The 20,040-nt window shown below is 34.2% G+C and overlaps 1 protein-coding gene across 2 annotated transcripts in view; it reads right to left on the bottom strand.

Moving 5' to 3' along the window:
• Window positions 1-598: 598 nt before the first annotated feature.
• Window positions 599-20,040, bottom strand: part of LOC126830469 (protein diaphanous homolog 2) — a 30,714-nt gene continuing 11,272 nt past the window's right edge. Inside the window, exons 9-26 of one of the 2 annotated variants that reach the window (XM_056102657.1) lie at window positions 17,384-17,494; window positions 17,093-17,211; window positions 16,315-16,431; window positions 15,578-15,696; window positions 14,667-14,827; window positions 14,294-14,477; window positions 13,821-14,254; window positions 13,504-13,618; window positions 13,203-13,295; window positions 11,763-11,959; window positions 10,802-10,888; window positions 10,056-10,208; window positions 8,589-8,718; window positions 6,532-6,659; window positions 5,207-5,371; window positions 4,082-4,217; window positions 3,368-3,472; window positions 599-2,138 (exon numbers count right to left, since the gene is read on the bottom strand). In XM_056102657.1, coding sequence (XP_055958632.1) covers window positions 1,975-2,138; window positions 3,368-3,472; window positions 4,082-4,217; window positions 5,207-5,371; window positions 6,532-6,659; window positions 8,589-8,718; window positions 10,056-10,208; window positions 10,802-10,888; window positions 11,763-11,959; window positions 13,203-13,295; window positions 13,504-13,618; window positions 13,821-14,254; window positions 14,294-14,477; window positions 14,667-14,827; window positions 15,578-15,696; window positions 16,315-16,431; window positions 17,093-17,211; window positions 17,384-17,494 — 2,718 coding nt within the window. In that variant the 3' untranslated portion in view covers window positions 599-1,974. Of the gene's footprint in view, window positions 2,139-3,367; window positions 3,473-4,081; window positions 4,218-5,206; window positions 5,372-6,531; window positions 6,660-8,588; window positions 8,719-10,055; window positions 10,209-10,801; window positions 10,889-11,762; window positions 11,960-13,202; window positions 13,296-13,503; window positions 13,619-13,820; window positions 14,478-14,666; window positions 14,828-15,577; window positions 15,697-16,314; window positions 16,432-17,092; window positions 17,212-17,383; window positions 17,495-20,040 lie in introns of both variants that reach the window. The other variant, XM_056102656.1, reaches the window with a different exon arrangement.

Below are 20,040 nucleotides of genomic sequence, written 5' to 3'. Positions count from 1 at the left end.
AACCTGCATAGGTATTTGCATTTCAATATCCCCTACTTTTTTTGAAGAGTATATATAGATCCACCTGGCAAAGCCTGATGCAGATCAATAAAGAAACCAGACAATTTTTTCTTCGAAACGATGGATTATTGTTATTTATAACATTTCTGCCACGTCCTACTATAATTAAGCATATAATCCTATCTGAGATGGGTACAAAAGCATCTCTTTTAAATTGAAGCATAGTAACTGGCTTTTCTCGCCATTTTAAATTTGACATATTTACGCCATGAACAACAGCCAATGAAAGTACTAACCTGATATGAGATTTGCAGGACTAATGCACCATGATTATGAATGTCCCTATCAAACAATGTTTGATTCACTTTATTGACAATATTTGCAGATAAACAAAAGTTGTCTGCGTATGTTTAATAAGTCCTAATAGTATAAAATTAACTTATTTTTAAGATGTTGCATGCATTAATAAAGAAATTAAGTTTGCCAGGTGATACTAAAGACACCCAAGCGTGGTGAAGAACAAGCACATCTGTATATCTCAAGGTTTTTAGCTAGTTCTGGTAGCTAGCGCTATGCTAACTTCAACAACACAAATGACTTAACAAAAATAATTTTATTTATAAAATTACCGAAAATAATATTATTCAGTGAAAGACATATTATATTAAATATGATATTATTAACAAACAACAGCTTACCATTTGTAAATATCACTAGATAAAATATATAACAAACATTCTGAAAGTACTACTGAAGCAATACATATCCGTTACCAGCACCTGCAAATACATTTCTGTGAATAAATAATCCACATAGATAAATAGAAGCTAGATGAATCAAATAATATGATATATGTGCAATTTTAGACAGCTTGTTCAGACATCAGAAAACATGACTTGTTTTTAGCATTCTTTGAATCTGAAAATGGATTTTGAATGTATCTTACACAGTAAAGCTACTTAGTGTTTATAATTTATAAAAACACCCTATTTCCAAGCATTTAATTTAACAGTCTACTTTCACATCTACATTAAAAATGATTTTAAACAATCACTGTAGTAGCTACATGTACAATTAAAGGGTGTATGGCTCAATTCTTTGGAACCATAAATGGGTCTCTAAAAACACATATTAATGTAATATGAGTGTATATAAAGGGATTTATATTCATTTTTTAAAAAAAAAAGACTGTAATTTCTAATCAATTGTGTTCCGTAAAATTGAATGGCAATCGTATACACCTAATTAGCCCATTCTTCACATTTTTTTTATTATTATTTTATCATTTGTGAATTACTGACTGCCCTATTGCAATTTAGGATATGTATTTTTTTGTTCATTCCTTTTGGGACCGAAACGATTGGGTACATGACTCGTGTACAGATTTTAAAATGTCCATTGTGTCTCAAAATTTAAACCGGAATGAATTTTAATTCAAATTTTAGTTAGATTGGAATATTGGTCGATGGGTAAATTTGTCAGATTGTCAATTCAATTATTGCCAGTCAGTCCAGAATACATATACACCAAGATGAGATTCTTACTGTCTAAATACAAATGTTAATCAAATTGGTCAAAGGTGATACATACTGTACACATATATAATTTGATAAGGCATACATTCAACAAAGTTTAACTAAATTTATACACAAATTCACCTTGTTTTGACTTGACACACATAAATATTATTTAATAATTCGTGTAAATTATTCCCAATGTGGTTGTTCCCTTCACATTCACATTTCAAATAATTTAATAAAGTTTGATGAGTTCACTTAAAGACAAACAATAGAAATGAAAATATTTCATACTAGGAACAATTATGATGATGATGATGATGATGATGAGGGTGGTGATGCTGCTGGTGAGAATTCAAACTTTATCCCTCCGGATAAATAAACAAAAGTTTCATCCATGCTGCATGGACTATTTTCAGTTTAAACAATTCTGAAACTATCAATAGGTTTTTCTGTTTCAAGTTTCACGCTTGGGAGGTGCACGGCGTACACGTGTGGTGACCGGAGTTTTAGATGGGGGTGAATCTAAACTTGCATTGATAACATCACCAAGGCTCATTTCCTGAGATGTTGAGACAAGATCTTTAGATTTGGACCGATTAAGTTGAGCTCTCCGTTCAGCTGCAAAAGAAAAAAAGAAAGATAAGACACATTAATTAGGCAAGTCTAGGATTTACTACTAACAGCATCTGAATTCAATCCAGATAAAAATCCAATTTAATAAGAAAATATATGGCACATTTTTTTGTTTGACAAGTTCACATGTGATATGCCACATCTTACGATCTAAAGCGCATGTGTTGGACCACTTTTCAATTACTAAGAGATAAGTTTCATGAATGTCCAATGCAATTTATACAGAATACATCTTATATGAATATGATATAGTAATGAAATGAAGCATATTTCAGCTCTGGGTTGAAGATCACTACAATGTCATTAGTCGTGGGAGGCTCGCAGCAGCATCTTCAGTATGTTCTAATGGCTGGAAATGTTCCTTGGAAAACCGGACAAACAAACCATGAGAGAAGCATATCAGCTAAGTCCTGCGATCACAAACTGTTAGTTTGCCAATGGCTCAAAGACTTGAAGTGTTTCTGATGGATGTACTAGTTCGCTTGTGTAACAGGTTTTAAGGATGGGGGGATTGTAGATGATCCAGTGACATTGTATCAAAGTCACATGATCAGCAAGAAGACTACACAGCAAGCATAGGATTAGTGGGTTCCTGTGATTGTTATTTTGGTCAAAAATATTTTATGAATCAGACAGCGCTTATTACCATCTGTGTTTAGGACTAGGAGCCAATCATTGTATAGAAGCATTTGGAAGTCTTTATGGAGAGGTATTGAAAATCAGGATACTACATACATTCCATATTGAAATCAGATGACATATATAGACATATAACAGCACAACAAAATTGTTTTTCTCCCTAAAATCTGAATATTGAAAAATGAGTATCTTGTTTTTCGTTATTCACCAATATGTTTTTCGTTATTAGTCAATGACGAAAAACGAATATCGAGCTAACTTAACACTGCCGACAATCCTATACATTTGTTACCAAAGAAACCACAAGATTGATTGTGAAAGCTGGAATCCACCCCAGCCCCACCCACTCTAACTAAGCTACAATGACAGATACACTTAAATCAACAGTAAAAGCATTTTTCACATTATTAATCATGGCCCACCACTCAATTTAAAAATTTTAGATAAACAAATCAAATAAGTGATTACTTTTGATTTCATCCAATTGATTTCTTTCATTACAGGCCCCTACATCAAAACTAAATAAACTTTATTAATCAAAAACATTGGGTACATTAACTATCTTATTTATTTACCTCCTGTAGCTCTAGGGTTTTTTCGTTTTTCTCGGTTTGCAGTAAATGCAGAACCTGTTTTTAATGCTTCAAGTAGATTATCCATCACACCCTCTTGGTCATCATCTATAAAATATTAAATTCACATTGAATGTATATTCTGATGTTATTAACTATACTATGCATAAATAAACTGGTGTTATTTTTAAACAATTAAAATAAATCTAATGTGCAAGGAGTTTACAAACATTTTTATAATAGCTTTAATAAAATACAAGGGTCGGTTTCCGGTTTCCGTGCATAACCAGTAATATTATTTACTGCATATTGTTAAAAAATAACTCAAATATTTCTCATAACTTTTGAAACTGTTTATTACTGATAAATCACATCCCAAAATATGTCCTAAATATGCACCTTAGTAATATTTGCATTGAGATGCAGTAATTTATTATCTGCTCTCTGAAGAAATACCGTCTACAGATCAGAATATCAGCTTGAATTTTTAGCCAGTTTTAGGGTATAACAAAATGTAATTTTATTGATTATATGCTATGCAGATAATATAAGTGAAAATATACTATTTGTGCCAAACAATTTCAGCTTTTCTTTATATTGTTATTTTCTATAATACCTAAAAAATTATTATTTACTATAATGCAGTAACTCAGATGACATTTTTTAAAACACAGACCAAAATGGTTATTGGCTCGAAGGTCAACAAAAACAACTTACCCGTTGTCATATCTAATATAGCATTCTGCCTAGCTTTTTTATCTTTCTTTTCTTGTTCAGCTTTTTCTCGTGATTCTTGAGCTCTTCTAATCTTTTCATTGGTTTCTCGTATTTTGATATTTTCTGCATGAGCTGCCTGAATTAATAAAGGGAAAGAAACATAAAGCAAAGTTCTTTCTTGCCCCAACTTAACTTAAGAAAAATTAGAAGTATGATGTGTCCTATAGTACATGGAGAACACCAGTAAGAAGTTGTTATTTAATTACAGTAGAATCTGCATTAAGCAGCCACCCAAGGGAATTTTCACGACTGACCGCTTAACGGGAGTGACCTCTTCATAAAATCTTGGTGCTTTTTGTGCTGAAATAAATTGAATATTACGCTTGGATGCATTGGACGCGAACATCAATACTTGCATCAGTAAATTTGACCGTCGCTGAATCTTGCGCGGAACGAAAATTCTTTACTCCAGTCTCGGACATAACTTCTGTAAATGGTCACCATCCCTTGACCATTAGTCGATTATTGCAAAAACATTAACAGACTAATGACGTAATGGACCAAACACTGTGTTGAAAAGGGAATGGTTACCTCACTGCCTTCTGTCCTAACAAAACTGTTCGTATTCCGCTCAAATCGGCTAGATACGGCACTAATAGTCCTGTCACATGATTATAATGCTGCATGACTAGCATGGTGACGAGCACGTCAACATTAGAACATGGCTTCATAGTGAAAAATTCACTGATTGGATGAGAGTCATTTTCACTAGTTTATGACAGATGCTTGCTGACACTAATATTGGCCTGATGCTTTATTTATCTTGTTAAAAAAACAACCTGAGTGAAAGTTGACCTAGATTTCAAGGTTTAAAGAGGCTAGGAGTCATTGAATTATCACACCCCACCAAATAAACACCACTTTGTACTATTCACAGAATTGTCTTTTCACAAAAAACTGAAATGAGCATTTGTTTGATTACTGAAGGTTGTTCAAATCTTGTACTGGTTTACTATAACACCCTAAACTACCCTCAGTTGGCATTCCTATAAACTTATAGGCAAGTAATTGCATTCAGTGAATTGTATTTATTAAAACATAATCATGAAGGTGTATTGAACATACCTGAAAGTTAGCTTTAAATGTTTTTAAATCTGTGAAGAATTCTTCTAAAGAGTATTTTTTGTTGTCAAAAGTAAGATATTTAGAAAGTTTAGTAAATAAAGTATCAACTTTTTTGTACATATTGTTTAATACTTCATACTGATCTCTAGCTGATGTTACAAATTGGTATACAAGGTTAAGGTCAGTAAAAGGGTTGACAAGTGTAAAATATTTTTCAAAGATAGCCACGCAAAGCACTGAATACGCCCACACAGCAGCTTTGTCTCAACTGCAGCTTATCCGAAAGGAAAACTGGGATGTTGAGCAAATGTGATAAGGATCTATAGGATTCTTGAACACTAGGGTTCCTCATCTTATCCATTTGCTTCCAACCAAATCTGAAAAAATATCTGTTAAAATCTATAGCCTCTATCGTGTTCACACTGTTTTGTGGCAAAGAGAGGGAAAACTCAGGAACGGCAGGCTGTGGATTATGAATATCGATAGGGATTGATGACACCAATGCTTCAAGCCAAATAGGAAAAGGATCCATTAAAAACTATAGCCATTATCGTATTCACAAGTTTTTTTTTTGGAAAAAGGGGCATAACTCTGTAACAAAAAGTCAATAGGTTTCATCCTCTAATGACCAGAATGTTTCCCACAAAATTCGAAAAACATCCATTGAAAACTAGTCTTTATCATTCACAAGGTTTTCGGCAAAGGGGTGTGGGGGGGGGGATATCTGTGGAACAGAAGTCGTGATAGACTGAATATATCAATAGGATTTGTCCTCTCATGATCACAATGCTTCACACCAAATCTTTAACAAATCATAGCCTCTACTGCGTTCACAAGGTTTTTGACAAAGAGGGGATAACTCTGAAACAAACAGTCGCAGAACGCTGAATATTGTTAGAGTTCATCTTCTCATTACCCAATGTTTCAAACCAAATTTTGATAAAAAATCTGTAAACAACTGTAGCTTATATCACGTTCACAAGGGTGGCGAATATCCTCTGTCTGTATTTTAATGATATCCACAGGATTTAGTTAATTCATCAAGGGTCATTACTCTGCTGGTAATTTTCAGAAATGTGATAGAATTCTTTTGTTTCTTTAATATATGGTACACAAAGGGTATATGCCTACTAAAAGTCATAGCCTAACTTCAAAGAAGACAGGATGAAAGGTGGTATATAGACACCAGGTCATCTTAACGGCATTATAGGACACTGGGCAAACAGTGACACTGGGGTCCATACTTACACAACCACTCAGCATTAAGACCGCTCTGTATTGACAAAGCAACATTAGAATAATCAGTGAAAAATTTAAAAGGATATATTCATAACATTAGCAAATTCATCCCCTTCTACTAATTGTTGATTGTTCATATTTTTAAGATCAAGTTCTAAATTGTTCAATTGTTTGTTCATGTCATTTAAATTTTTTGTTAGTTGTTCATCAGACACTGAAAAGGCAAATAAAAAACATAATTCAAATATTAGTAACCATCATTGAATGTGTTTCAAGACCAAATACCAGTTATCTCCATGTTTTAAATGAAATAGGGTTTAACTTCCTACTGTTGTATTTAAAACACTGACTTTTTACTTCTCCTGCTAAATTGGGTCATATACTGCAGTAGACTAGACTACCTCACACATTAATCATAACAATTTATGAGTGTTTAGGTGTGAGATTGGCCTTCTGGTATTGGAATATGGCTCCCAGTAGACATGACATAATTTTATTTTGTATCTTTGATATCCCTGATATGCACATATCTATTGATATTCACATCGCTTGGGTGAGAGAGACAGAGAGAGAAATGGGGTTTAATGTCCACTCGACGCAAACTAGGTCATTTTGGGTCTAACATATAGTTAAATTTTATTTCAATAATTTGCATGTACATAGGGGTCTTTAGCAGTGGGAGGAAAATGGAGGACCCGGAGAAACCTCATAAGGCTGGACAGTCTATCTCAATTAAAAGCCTTTATGCTCAAGATTGGTGTAAGTCTTAGCTTCTGTCAAAAGACTGTATTTAAATTCTTGGTCTGTCTCTAAATATCAGTAGAGATGTCAAGGAACAAGAGTAATAATAATAATACGTATGTTTTGTAGAAAACAGCATTAAATACGCAAATGTTAGTATAATGTATATTTGAAAATGATTCACAATGAAGAAAACAATTCTCTCTTAGGCCCACAATTGTTTATATAGGCCAACTGGTATATGCAACTTTATTTATCAGACCATAGTTAAGTTCAGTTCATCTCTTGTATGTTTTCACTCCCTATAGTTGTTTTTCTTTGGATAAAACCCACCCTACACTGCCATATTAAACCACCATATCAAACATACATGCCTTCTTCTGACCAATGCTATGTAATAACAGGACAGTGGAGCAGGACAAAGGGCCTGACAAGTTATGGGATGAAAAACCGAGGTCCCATGTACACGTTGGCATGCATGTGAAAGATCCCTTAGCAATTGGAATTCAATATAATATAAGAGTAGGTCATAGTGCAAAATTTCCCTCATAGCACACTGTATGCCCATCTTCATTAGCCCAGTCGGAGAAGAACAGTAGAATGTTAAAGCCCATTTCATTTCATAGCTCTTGCTAATCAAAAATTTCATTGCTACACATAATGGGATTAATGATTTTAACCATTAAAATATAAACATTCAGCAGTGTTTTTGTTGACATGTCTTATTGACTCAAAGATATATGTACTATATAGTAGGGAATGTGGATACTTTCTTCTTAATATAAAACCCAAGCAACTTATAGTAATGATATATGTCTTAATAAATATGTCTTAATAGGATATTTCAAATACATAGCCAACATTAACAGAACACAGTATACATGTGTTTAACGATCACTAAATGCCACTCATAGATTACACAGCCAACATACCATTATGACATACTTTGAAAGCAAAGATGCGGGCCCGTATCTACAGGGGGGTGCGGTGGGGCATGGCCCCCCCCCGCGTGAAATGCTCGCCCCCCCCGCTCAGAAATTGCTTACAATCATTAAAGTATACACAGTTCCTTATATTAACCTAAAAAAAACTATCCCACGGTATCTCATTACCTTATAAATAATTTCTTTTGTACTAATCTAAAATAGTTTTAAATAAATTTAAAAAATCACAATTTTTTTTTGTTTGAATAATTATTTTAAAATGCTTATTAGACGCCTAGGTAACTACAACAGTCTGTTAGAATGACCTTTCCGAAAATGTCCTCAAAATGTTTGCCCCCCTACCGAAAGGTAATGCCCCCCCGCTTAATGATGTCTAGATACGGGCCCGCAAAGATGGTGCCAGAAATATATAAAACAATTTGTTAAGAAAATTTAATGTTAACTGCTTAAAAACATACCTCGTGCCGCTTTATCTGCATATGATAAATCATCAATAAACCCAGCTATATCGGGATATTTATCCTCAACTATCTCTGCTAAAAAGTTTAATAAAGTGGTTTTTCCATCCTGAGATTTTGTATTATTCAACTAGAAAGAAAAATTACATATTAATCTTAAAGAAAAAATTACATATTAATCATAAAGAAAAAATTACATATTAATCATAAAGAAAAAATTACATATTAATCATAAAAAAACAATTTCTTATTAATCATAAAGTTGATTAAATCTTGACATCCATTACATTTTAAAGCAACTGGATATATCTAAAAGATAAAGCTGGGTTGTTAGGTAATGAAATATTTGTCCTCAACAGCTAAGTCATCCAAGTAGTTCATACATTTTTATTCTTTTTAGGTAATGGAAGCAATTACCAGACTCAAATGAATAAAGTCAACAAGATTAACTGATTTTCAGAAACATTGACAAGGTGTATTTTTGTAATTGTCAATAAATTTCTGTAGGCTTAGATTTTCAATTGTTTCATGGTAGTTATAAAGATACATTATGTAAGATTTAGATAAAGAGCTGGCCGTTCTGCCTATACTGGTAGTTCAATAATAGAAAATGCAAAATGAATATATTGAAAATTTTATTGAAATTATTCTGATCCAAGTTATCATTGTTTGTAGTTTTGTGCATTGATTGTTAATTATTGTAACCATGGGTTCCATGTCGGCCGTATATGCCGGTCGAGACCTACGGCTATGGAAAATGACCGTTCCTAGATCTGACCTAACGGTCATTTTGCACGCCGGAAAGAGGGTCTTTTTTTAAAAAAAACCAAAATTTCAAACATGGCTACGATCGACCTTCACTGTGTAACTATACAAGAATGCACGTCGTCTAGAAGCCAATCTCGTGATTGGTGTTATATAGAGTTGTATATGTAGTCGTCAACAGATTATACTGAGTGTTGTGTTGATAATTAATGATGAGTGTCTGGTAGTAGAACAATAAATGTTAATTGATAAGTCCTGGTATATTCAACACTTAGCCTCACTTCTCCATTTTTAAATTAAATAACTAAATGGCCAAACTGTTCTAATCTACTTAAAATCGGAACCATCCGATGGCCTAGAGAGTTTATTACGGTCTAATTAATAAATTATATAACATTTAAGGCCTAAAGATAGATCTACAATAAGCAGATTTACCTCTTGAATCTATAAATATTTTATTTCGAATTGGGTGAAATTTTAGGAATGTGTTTATCTGTAAAAAGGATTTTACATAACGTGTCAGGTTTTTTCTGAGGTACTTTATGGGGTTGTACAAAAATTTATAAGTAAAAATTTACTATTGATTAATATAATGATGAGGGAGAAAAACTTTCATTGAGTTGGTAAGAATAAATAATATCCTGTATGAGGACATTGACTAAGTTAAGAAGTTGATATCAAACCAACTGTTTGTCTATTTACCTTAGTTAAAAAGCTGATATCAAAACCAACAGTTTGTGCATTTCTTGAACCTGCATTTAGATAATTGCCCACAAACAAAATTAGCTCCATCAATTTAGTAAACTTTTTACTGTTTAGGACTTCCTCACATGCTTCAGCTGCTGCTACTAAACCCTAGCAGAAGAAAATAAAGAACATGAAGAACACGACCTCACACAGTTACATGCTAATTAGGACCAAATTATGACCCACAGACACTCTAAACACATAAAAGATTTTTGGTGCCCCCATATATATCTAATTCAAAATATAAACAATAATAAACCACAAACAAACACCAAGCATGTGATTAGAGTTTTTCTAGGATTTTATACCATCATTAATTGCGACAAAACACGTAACAATATTGAAAGACAAAAATAATGAAAAACTAATCGAAAGTTTTTGATTAATTTTTAAATTAAACATTTTAAATTTGATAACATACAAAGCTGTCTTTCTGTGGTGCCCCCATTACCATGATGCCCATGCTTATTTTGCTTAATGGTTAATCCAGTCCTGATGCTACTTCATTGATACATTAATTCAAAATGATTTATATCATTTAAATAATCATAAACATATAGTGGAAAGTTCCACCCAGTTACTTTTCACAGTTGATTTACTTTCTACCACTAATGCTTATTAGCTAAAACTTACATTAAAATAAAGGTGTACTAAAATAAATCAAGGTATGGATCTATTGTTTAAATATCAAATATAATTACTGGCTTAATTTCTGAAACAGCTTCTGGAAATCCCATTTTAAAGAGCATAGAATTCAAACGTGGTGTAAGTCTTTTAATACTACTCATCTGAAAATATATTCATAAGACCATTATAAAACTAATTCAAATTTTCTTGACACAAATACATTGAAATAATCAATGAGTCATCCCAGTACCAAAACTCATGGATGCCTAATGTTAAAATTAGTATAAATGGTATGTACCCTGTAATATGTCTTTTATAGGGCTTTGGGAATTTACAGACCCAAATTGATAAGACTAGTTTGTAAACTGTTTTATGATTGGTTCACAGACTTAAGCTATGATCAAGGCCAGAGCAGATAGTTTGAAATCGTGAAAACCCTATGGTTCTTTAATGTCTCCTCTCTATGGTAACCAGTGGTAACTACGTACTGATACTGATTTGATGAGTTTGAACCCTAAAATTATTTAGGTTATATGATGGATTGTTGTTCCATGAGCACCAGACAACAAATCTCATTTAAGACGAACTACTACTGTAACTTTCTTTGCTAAATCAAAATCAGAGCTAAGACATTCACTATCATTCAGATCATTTTCTGAATTGCCTTATCTAACAGGTACAGGTAACAGCTTTAGGTTTTTGCAAATATGGTCATTTCGAGACTAACACATGGTTCAAAATTATTTCAATAATTCGCATGTGCGTAGGGGTCTTTGGCAGTGGGAGGCAACCGGAGTACCTGGAGAAAACCCACAAGGTTGAACAGGCGACCCTACTCCTTATCACGTACAACCGGGGAATCGAAACCACGCCAGTTGACTCAATGACAGACCTTATGATACAGCGCGTACGTGCTAACCATTCGGCCATCCAACCCCCCTTTTGCAAATAAGACGTATAGCAATTAACGAAACATAAACACTGTCTGATTTCTCACAAATATCCTTTAATCTACTGATATGTTTGTTAACTCACTGTAACACAGAATTGTTCCGCTTCAGCCAAATCATTGTAATCATCTGTTAATGCTGCTATTTTGTTCATTTCTTCTGGGGATGGCATGAATTTAATAAGCTGATCAATAACTTGAGCTGATAAGTTTTCTTCATCCATAGCTAAAATACGTCTCTTTATTTCAGGATATGGTACCTTGACAGAACCAAGAAAGATGGCTGAAAACGAAAACAAAAACAAATGTTTATTTCTCTTTATGTAAAATGTCTTTAAGACGTGAATGTCCTGGCAATAGAGTATAAAGTAGGGTAATTAATAATCCTTGAGTGGCATTTAGTGATTGAACAATTTAAAAAATACAACACAATTTATATGGAAAACAATCACTGGTTTATATACATATAGCACGTCGTTTCGACAAGTATTCTCTTACTTTATCAAGTACATCATTTGTGTTGTGTTTTTAGGCAAGGCCGCAGATCCCGGGGGGGATGGGGGAGACGTGTCCCCCCCCCCCTCGATTTTCTCGGGGGGGGATTTCATATGCCTCGTCCACCCCCAGAAAAATGCATCGATAAAATTTCAAAAGTCTTATTTTCAGCCCGGGAAATGTAGCCTATATTTCCGAAAATGCCGATGTACAATGCCCAGAAATGGCCTCAGATAGCATTTTGAGGCATCCTAATTTTAAAAAATCTTCCGGGGGAGGCACCAAGACCCCCGCTAAATGCGCGCCTGTACCGCACGTGGAGTATGCCTTCGGCTGCCGTACTCTATCAGCGTCTCCCAAAACTTGAGTCCTATTTTCAGACTGAGGATATTTCCCCTTAGTTCAAAAATGCTCGGTCTTTGATGTAACCCAGATCTGAGAATGATCTCTTCATGACCTCAGCAGCTTATGCTCAGAGCTGGCCACTTGAGAAATTATTCATCACATTTTCATCCGTGACCGGCAATTTAGTAGCCTGCCTATATCCCTATATTGCGAGGACTTCTTTAATTAATCAGTCCATATCATCTGTGGTTTACTGTTTATATTTTCAAAGTTTAATAATAAATATTTTTAACTTTTGTAATATAACCAGTCCGCCTGCACTCTAAGCCCTCATAACTACTTTTTACCGTATTCGTATTGATTATTCTCGCTCAAAAACGACAATTTATTCTCGTTACGTTCATCTCTGCAGAATGCTCAGAAATGGTCTCAGATAGCATTTTCAGGCTACCTGCTTTCAAAATTTTCTGGGGGAGGAACTCCAGACCCTGAGGCGCGAGCCGTGTGTGTCAGGCTCTGACCGCCACATCCGTCCCCCCCTAAAATTTAATAAGATCTGCGGCCATGTTTTTAGGGTAATTTATGTTTGAGGGTTTTATTTGTCTTTTAAACTGGCTGAAGCTCAAGACTAAACAGACTAAAACTAAAAGTAGAAGTTAAATGATGTAGAAATATCATTTACTTACACAAATTCTGTGCCATTTTACCATCTAATACTTTTAATTCTTTCACTTTTTTAGCTGGTTTCTTGGATGCAACATTTTCAGTCTCTTTTGTAGCTGTCATAGGAATATTCAAAACACTTAATGTAATTAAACAGTACAGTGGACTAATGATAATGACACAACATATATTTATCAAATGATTCAGCACAGAATACATTTTAAATCAATGCGTAATCATCCATACACTGTAATTATTACATTTATCAAACATTCAGGAATAATTTTTATTTTAAGGCACGATTGATACAAAACAATTACTTACGAGGTGCTTTGACAGCAAATTTAGATTCTAATTTCAGAAGCAAATCTTCACTTTCATATTCTTCTTCTTTAATATTTGTCCATATTGCGTCTTCATCTAGATTTCTAACATTAATCTACAACATACCAATGTCATTTTAAAATTGCCTGCTGTGTATTTCTAAAACAAACTATATATACATGTACATTATATGGTTATCTTGCAAGCATTGGTGGGTAGTCCAGCTTCATGTTACTTATTATAAGTCAAATCATCAAATGTTTAGAATTTTATTTCATTCTGTATATTATAATAACAAATATATCTGATAAGTTTACCTTATTCCAGTTTAATCGTTTTGTTTGTACTGTCTGTGTATATTTCTTTCTTACAGTTTGAATACCTAATGCTGGAGCTGGTGGAGGAGGACCTCCTAACATTGGTGGTGGAGGTGGTGGGCCTCCCATTCCTGGAGGTGGAGGAGGTGGTGGTGGTCCTCCTCCTGGTAAAGGTGGTGGGGGTGGGGCTCCTCCCATACCTGGAGGTGGAGGAGGAGGTGGGGCTCCTCCCATACCTGGAGGTGGAGGAGGAGGTGGGGCTCCTCCCATACCTGGAGGTGGAGGTGGAGGAGGGGGTGGGGCTCCTCCCATACCGGGAGGTGGAGGAGGTGGAGGAGGGGGTGGTGCTCCTCCCATACCTGGAGGTGGAGGAGGTGGTGGAGGTATACCTCCTGGTAAGGGTGGAGGAGGAGGGGCTTTTGGTCCTGCACCGGGTGGAGGTGGGGCAAAGGATACAGGTCCACCTTTTATAGTTGGTGGTGGTGGAGGAATTGGTGCTCCTGGTAAAGGAGGTGCTGGTGGAGGTGCTGGTGGAGGAGGTACTAGTTTTCCTCCTGGTGCTACCGCATTTCCAGGTAAAGGAGGCTGTCCAGTAGAAACTCCAGATTGTCCTTGAGATATAGTTGAACTGATGTTAGCAACAAGTCCATCCTTTAACTAAAATAAAATTTCAAAAATGACTGTGACATATTCTAATTCTTTTCTAAAAATGTTTCTAGAGAGATAAAAAAAAACTCAGTGAACCAACCCAAAAGAAAGTTATTAAAATATCAATTTTTGGTTGACTTTTTATTCATAATTTCTGGATATGGATGTTAGAATATAATTAATTGTATGTTACTATACCCCTTGTTTCAGTTGGCTAAATTCTTTTTCTAACTGTTGTAATTTTTCTTCTAAACCTGTTGTTTTAGCCTCTGCCTCTTGTTTAGATGTGAGAGCACTTTCTAATTTTTTACTCAGGTCACTGTTTTCTTCTGATTCTGCTTCCTTTTCTGTTAAATCAGCTTGAATGTTTATTAAAGAAGAAATAAATTAATGATATGTTTAACCATCACAAAAGCATGTTATTATCAAGTTTATTTAGCTGAGCTCTCCTTTTGTACATTATGAAGTTAAAATGTTTCTACATGAATATATTATACTGTAGAGTTTTTACATAAATATATACTGTAAAGTTTCTACATGAATATATATACTGTAAAGTTTCTACATGAATATATACTGTAAAGTTTCTACATGAATATATATGTAACGTTTCTACATCAATATATACTGTAAAGTTTCTACATGAATATAAACTGTAAAGTTTCTACATGAATATATACTGTAAAGTTTCTACATGAATATATACTGTAAAGTTTCTACATGAATACTGCATGTAAGTTTTATACATGAATATATACTGTAAAGTTTCTACATGAATATATACTGTAAAGTTTCTACATGAATATATGAATATATACTGTAAAGTTTCTACATGAATATATACTGTAAGTTTTAAACATAAAAAAGGTAAGTTTTATACATAAATATATACTGTAAGTTTTATATATGAATATACACTGTAAAGTTTCTACATGAATACTGCATGTAAGTTTTATACATGAATATATGGCCTACTGTAAGTTTTCTACATGAACATATACCTTAAATTTATATGTCTAAACTTACAAAGTAAACATTCTATATCAATTACAAATTATAGTCATTGTTTACTTTGATATGTAACATTAACTTTATACATCTAAACTCACCAAGTAAAGGTTCTACATCTATTTCAAATCTCTGTGTTGACTTAAAATCTGGATCTACACCATTTCTATGTAAAACTATCTGAGTAACACATTCTTCTATTAATTTGTAATATTGAGGTCTAAAATAAATGAACTAAATATTATATATTATCATACATAAAGACATTCATGTATGATCGAAACTGACAATCTTCCTGATAACAAGCTGAACAACCTACCAAAATACTGTATTGGAGAGAATTTCCGTTAAATCCAAATCAGTAATATTGCCACATTTAATAAATCAGTCCATTAGTAAATGTTTAAGTCTACTTATCTGCATAGTGGCAGTAATTTTGATAGGCAATGTTTTAGTGGAGCTTAGTCCACCTTCTGTTGTATATTGTCTTTTATAAACTACTGGGCAAAAGAAAGTTGACACCTGTGTACATGTTCTATAAGAAAGACAGTTTTGTTTTAAACGATGAATATTTTTTTAGAGAGGAATAAGTTTCTGAATCTAAACATAAACAAAAGTGTTAAGGATCAATTTGGTCTAGATAAATAATTACACACACATGCGTCAATGAGAAGGCCTTGAATAAGTCCTTATTCAGTCTGATCATTTGACAAGACACGACTTTAATAGTACATGTCGCTGTCCGTTGCCTCAGTTGTCGATGAATACCTGGGCTACAGTGTATAATGACATCATGTTTTTAGTATTCACTAGAGTTAAAGTACTGTTGAAACCATACCTGGAGTGTGTATCATCTCTTATACATAATAAATGTTGTACTATGGACAGTAAATATGGTTCAGCTGCTGTATTATCTACTGTCTTAGAAATTAACTGAAAACAGGCCAGTGGGTCCGTGAAACAATAATTAAAGAAAATAATCAAATTTATTCAAAACATTTACTATGTTAAGCCCCTATACTGTGTTAGATAAATCTGGGAGTATTTATAAGTCAAGGGAGTAGAAGATTTTCTAAATTAGAACATGTTAAATGGAAGGTTATTGAAGGAGCTTCTAATCCCTTGATTTTATCTCCCAGGCAAATATCTTACTATATGTATGAATTTTAGTTTTAATAATAATCACCGGTTATATCATTAAGAACCTCAAAATAGTAGTACTTCCATAAAATGTTACAGTTCTAGTCAATAGATTACCCATGTATTCAGGCTAATGAGAGAGAGATGGGGTTTAACGTCCACTCGACAAAAACTATGTCATTTCAGGACTAACATATGGTTCAATTTTATTTCATTAATTCGCTTGCACGTAGGGGTCTTTAGCTGTAAGAGGATACTGGAGGATCCAGAGAAAAACCACGAGGTTGGACAGACGCCCTACTCCTTGTCACGTACAACTGGGGAATAGAAACCACGCCAGTTGACTCAATGACAGACCTTCTGATGCGCGTTAACCATTCGGCCAACACCCCACACCCCCCACGACAATTACCATACATGGTTTATGTCACTACTAAATCTTACCGGTGTTATATTTTTTAAATTAAAAAGGATATTCCATCTCTAAGCGTATGTTATCATATCGTTGTGAAAATTCATCAAAATCAGCATGTTTATGTTCTTTAAAAACATTAACCTGTGTGATTAACTCACTTTCTTCTGATTCCTCTAGTTGCTGAAATCACAAGATACATTTTTGTTGTAGAAACTGTCAAAACTGTGAATTATCAATGTAATACAAAATATTTAAATATGATGGGACTTGAAAATCAGTTGTTTTAATGTCGTATAATTTAGTCCCACCGTGTTGTAGTTTAAACTTATTTAAAAAAACAGAAATAACATACTTTTAAAATTTGATTTAAACCAGTTCTCATAAATTCATTTCTCAAATGTAATCTAAAATCTAAATCTTCTGGTGTACTAACAATGGCATTTACTAACTGCATACAGGCTACCTAAAATAACAAAATATACAGCATTTACAAACTGCATACAAGTCACAAAAAAAAAAATATATAGTTACTAACTGCATGCACGCAACCTTCAATAACAAAATATAAACTGTATAAATTTAACTTAAAAACAAAATATATAGCATATATAAAAAAACTGACATAATTCATCAATATCTGCGAGTTAATTCCCTGAAAAGTGCAAATTTGTACAGTAATCTGAAAATCTATTTACTGTATTAGTGATAAATGGAACGGCAAAACACTGAATAGATAATTTATTTTCCACAAACAAAATATTTTTATCTAACTTTTATCTCACTTTTTTTTGTTATATTGGCCCATTATTTTACAGAAATCGATTGATTTTTTATAGTAGCCTATGTGTTAATATTTAGTATTGGGTGATAAGGGAAGATAACTGGAATAGTGAGACATTAACCAACACCTTTTCCATACATTTTATGTAAGTTTTCCAAGAAGTAACTCAATTTTGTTTTATATACTTGAAGTATTATGTTAGTTTTGCACAATAATGAGGCAGTAGTATATGGTATTCCCCAATATGTTACATTCTAAGCATATATCGATAAAATACACAGTTATTTTAACACAAGTCATGAGGTACTATATAGCATATCGTCGGTGGGCGATCAAAACCTCGTATATCGGATTTTATTAAGTTTTCAGGGGAAACAAAAAACTGTCTGCGGTCCCGGATTTTTTATTAAATGTGATTATATTTCTAATTTATGAACTAAATTGTGGAAAATTTAATATGGGAAGGTTATTTTGGGGATAATTTTAGGGGTTTATGTGCTGTGGCTATATACGACATTTTGTCTTGTGAAATGGCGGCGTATGTGATATAGGACGTTCTGTTCACAAACTATAAGCCTGTTCTGAGTATATACGACGTTTTGTTCTTAATAACCTATTTACACAGATTATTTTTTAGGGTAATTTACCTAGTACAGTGACGGAGGCAGGATAATTTTTTATCGGCCGGGAGGGGGGGGGGTGCGGAGCAAATCGGGGAAAATCGGGGTGTCAGTGGTGGATTATGAAGCTTATCTGCACGCGAATATAACACTCAATTTCATCAGCTGTAGCTGACATAATTCAAGGCAAATAACCCTGAGCCATAATAACCAAGACATAATTCAAGGTAAGTAATCCAAGGCTATAATATCCACGACATAAATCAAAGTAAGTTACCCAGGGTCATAGCATCTACTACACAATTCCAGGTAAGTTGTCTGGTAGGTAAATAGCCTTGGATCGGTTCTGGTAGGTAAATATAGCCTTGGATAGGGATGATACTGAATACGCAACCTAAGATAAGATATCAAGTTTCGTGATATTTACTCCATAAACAGAAGTTATAAACAAAACCCAATGTACGTTTAGCCAAGAGCATGGAATCTATTAGAGAAAAGCTATCGAATTAGACTTTTCAAAAAATGTTGTGAAGACTTGTTCTAGGTACATCTTGTCTGACGATGATCGGCAGTAATGGGACGGCAATTTAGGTAAAGAGTCTAGAAATCTTTTAGCGGTTAAATATGTAGACGATTCACTATTCTTGGATTTTTTTCTCTTTTCGGTCGAGCCATCTGTACACCATTGTTTCTCCTAGAGCAAACGTCGATAAAACATATTCTTGCAGACCTGTAGTCTGTCATTGTTTTTAATTAAGTGGTAATGGTAAGTAGTTTGCTTTCTGTATATCTTTTCTTCCGTTTCGCATACGGTTCTATCCTTGACATTACATTTCTTTACAAGATTTACTATGTATACCTCTGCCATCTGGCACATCTAGTCAAGCATCTAGTCGGAGATTTACTTTAAATAATGGACGGCTTAACGACATTTCAAAACCCTCTACAGACCCCTTAGTAATATGTAGCTGTGATCATGAGTTAGAGTGGCTGTCTTCTTATCTGGCCCCAGCACCACATGCAGTTACTATATGCAGTACTTACCTTGTTTCAACATCATTTCCAGGCCCAAGAACTTACCAGTCCTCAGTGCCACCTCGTGAAACCAGTACTTACCTGCCCCAGCACCACCTCCAATAACCAATAATTACTTCGCTCCAGAACCATCACCACTAATCAGTATTCATCCCGCTCCGGCAACACATCAAGTAAATGGTACTTACATACCTTTAGCAACCCCCCCCCCCCCCAGTAACCAGTACTTACATTCCTTTACCACCTCTAATAACCAGTACTCACATCCCTTCAGATTCACCTCTGGTAACCAGCACTTACCTCGCTCAAGCACCACCTATAGTAACCAATACTTACATCCCTTCGGCATCACCTCTGGTAATCAATACTAACCTCGCTCAAGCACCACCTCTAGTAACCGGTACGACTTACATCCCTTCAGCATCACCTTCGGTAACTAGTACTTGCCTCGCTCGGGCACAAGCTCTAGTAACCGGTACTTACAACCCTCCAGCATCACCTTTGGTAACTAGTACATACCTTGCTCAAACACCACCTCTAGTAACCGGTACTTACAACCCCCCAGCATCACTT

This window comes from Patella vulgata, chromosome 8 (genome assembly GCF_932274485.2).
Source record: "Patella vulgata chromosome 8, xgPatVulg1.2, whole genome shotgun sequence".
Lineage (NCBI taxonomy): Eukaryota > Metazoa > Mollusca > Gastropoda > Patellidae > Patella > Patella vulgata.
The sequence above is the reverse complement of the archived record's forward strand: the minus strand, read 5'-3'. Positions and strand labels throughout refer to the sequence as shown.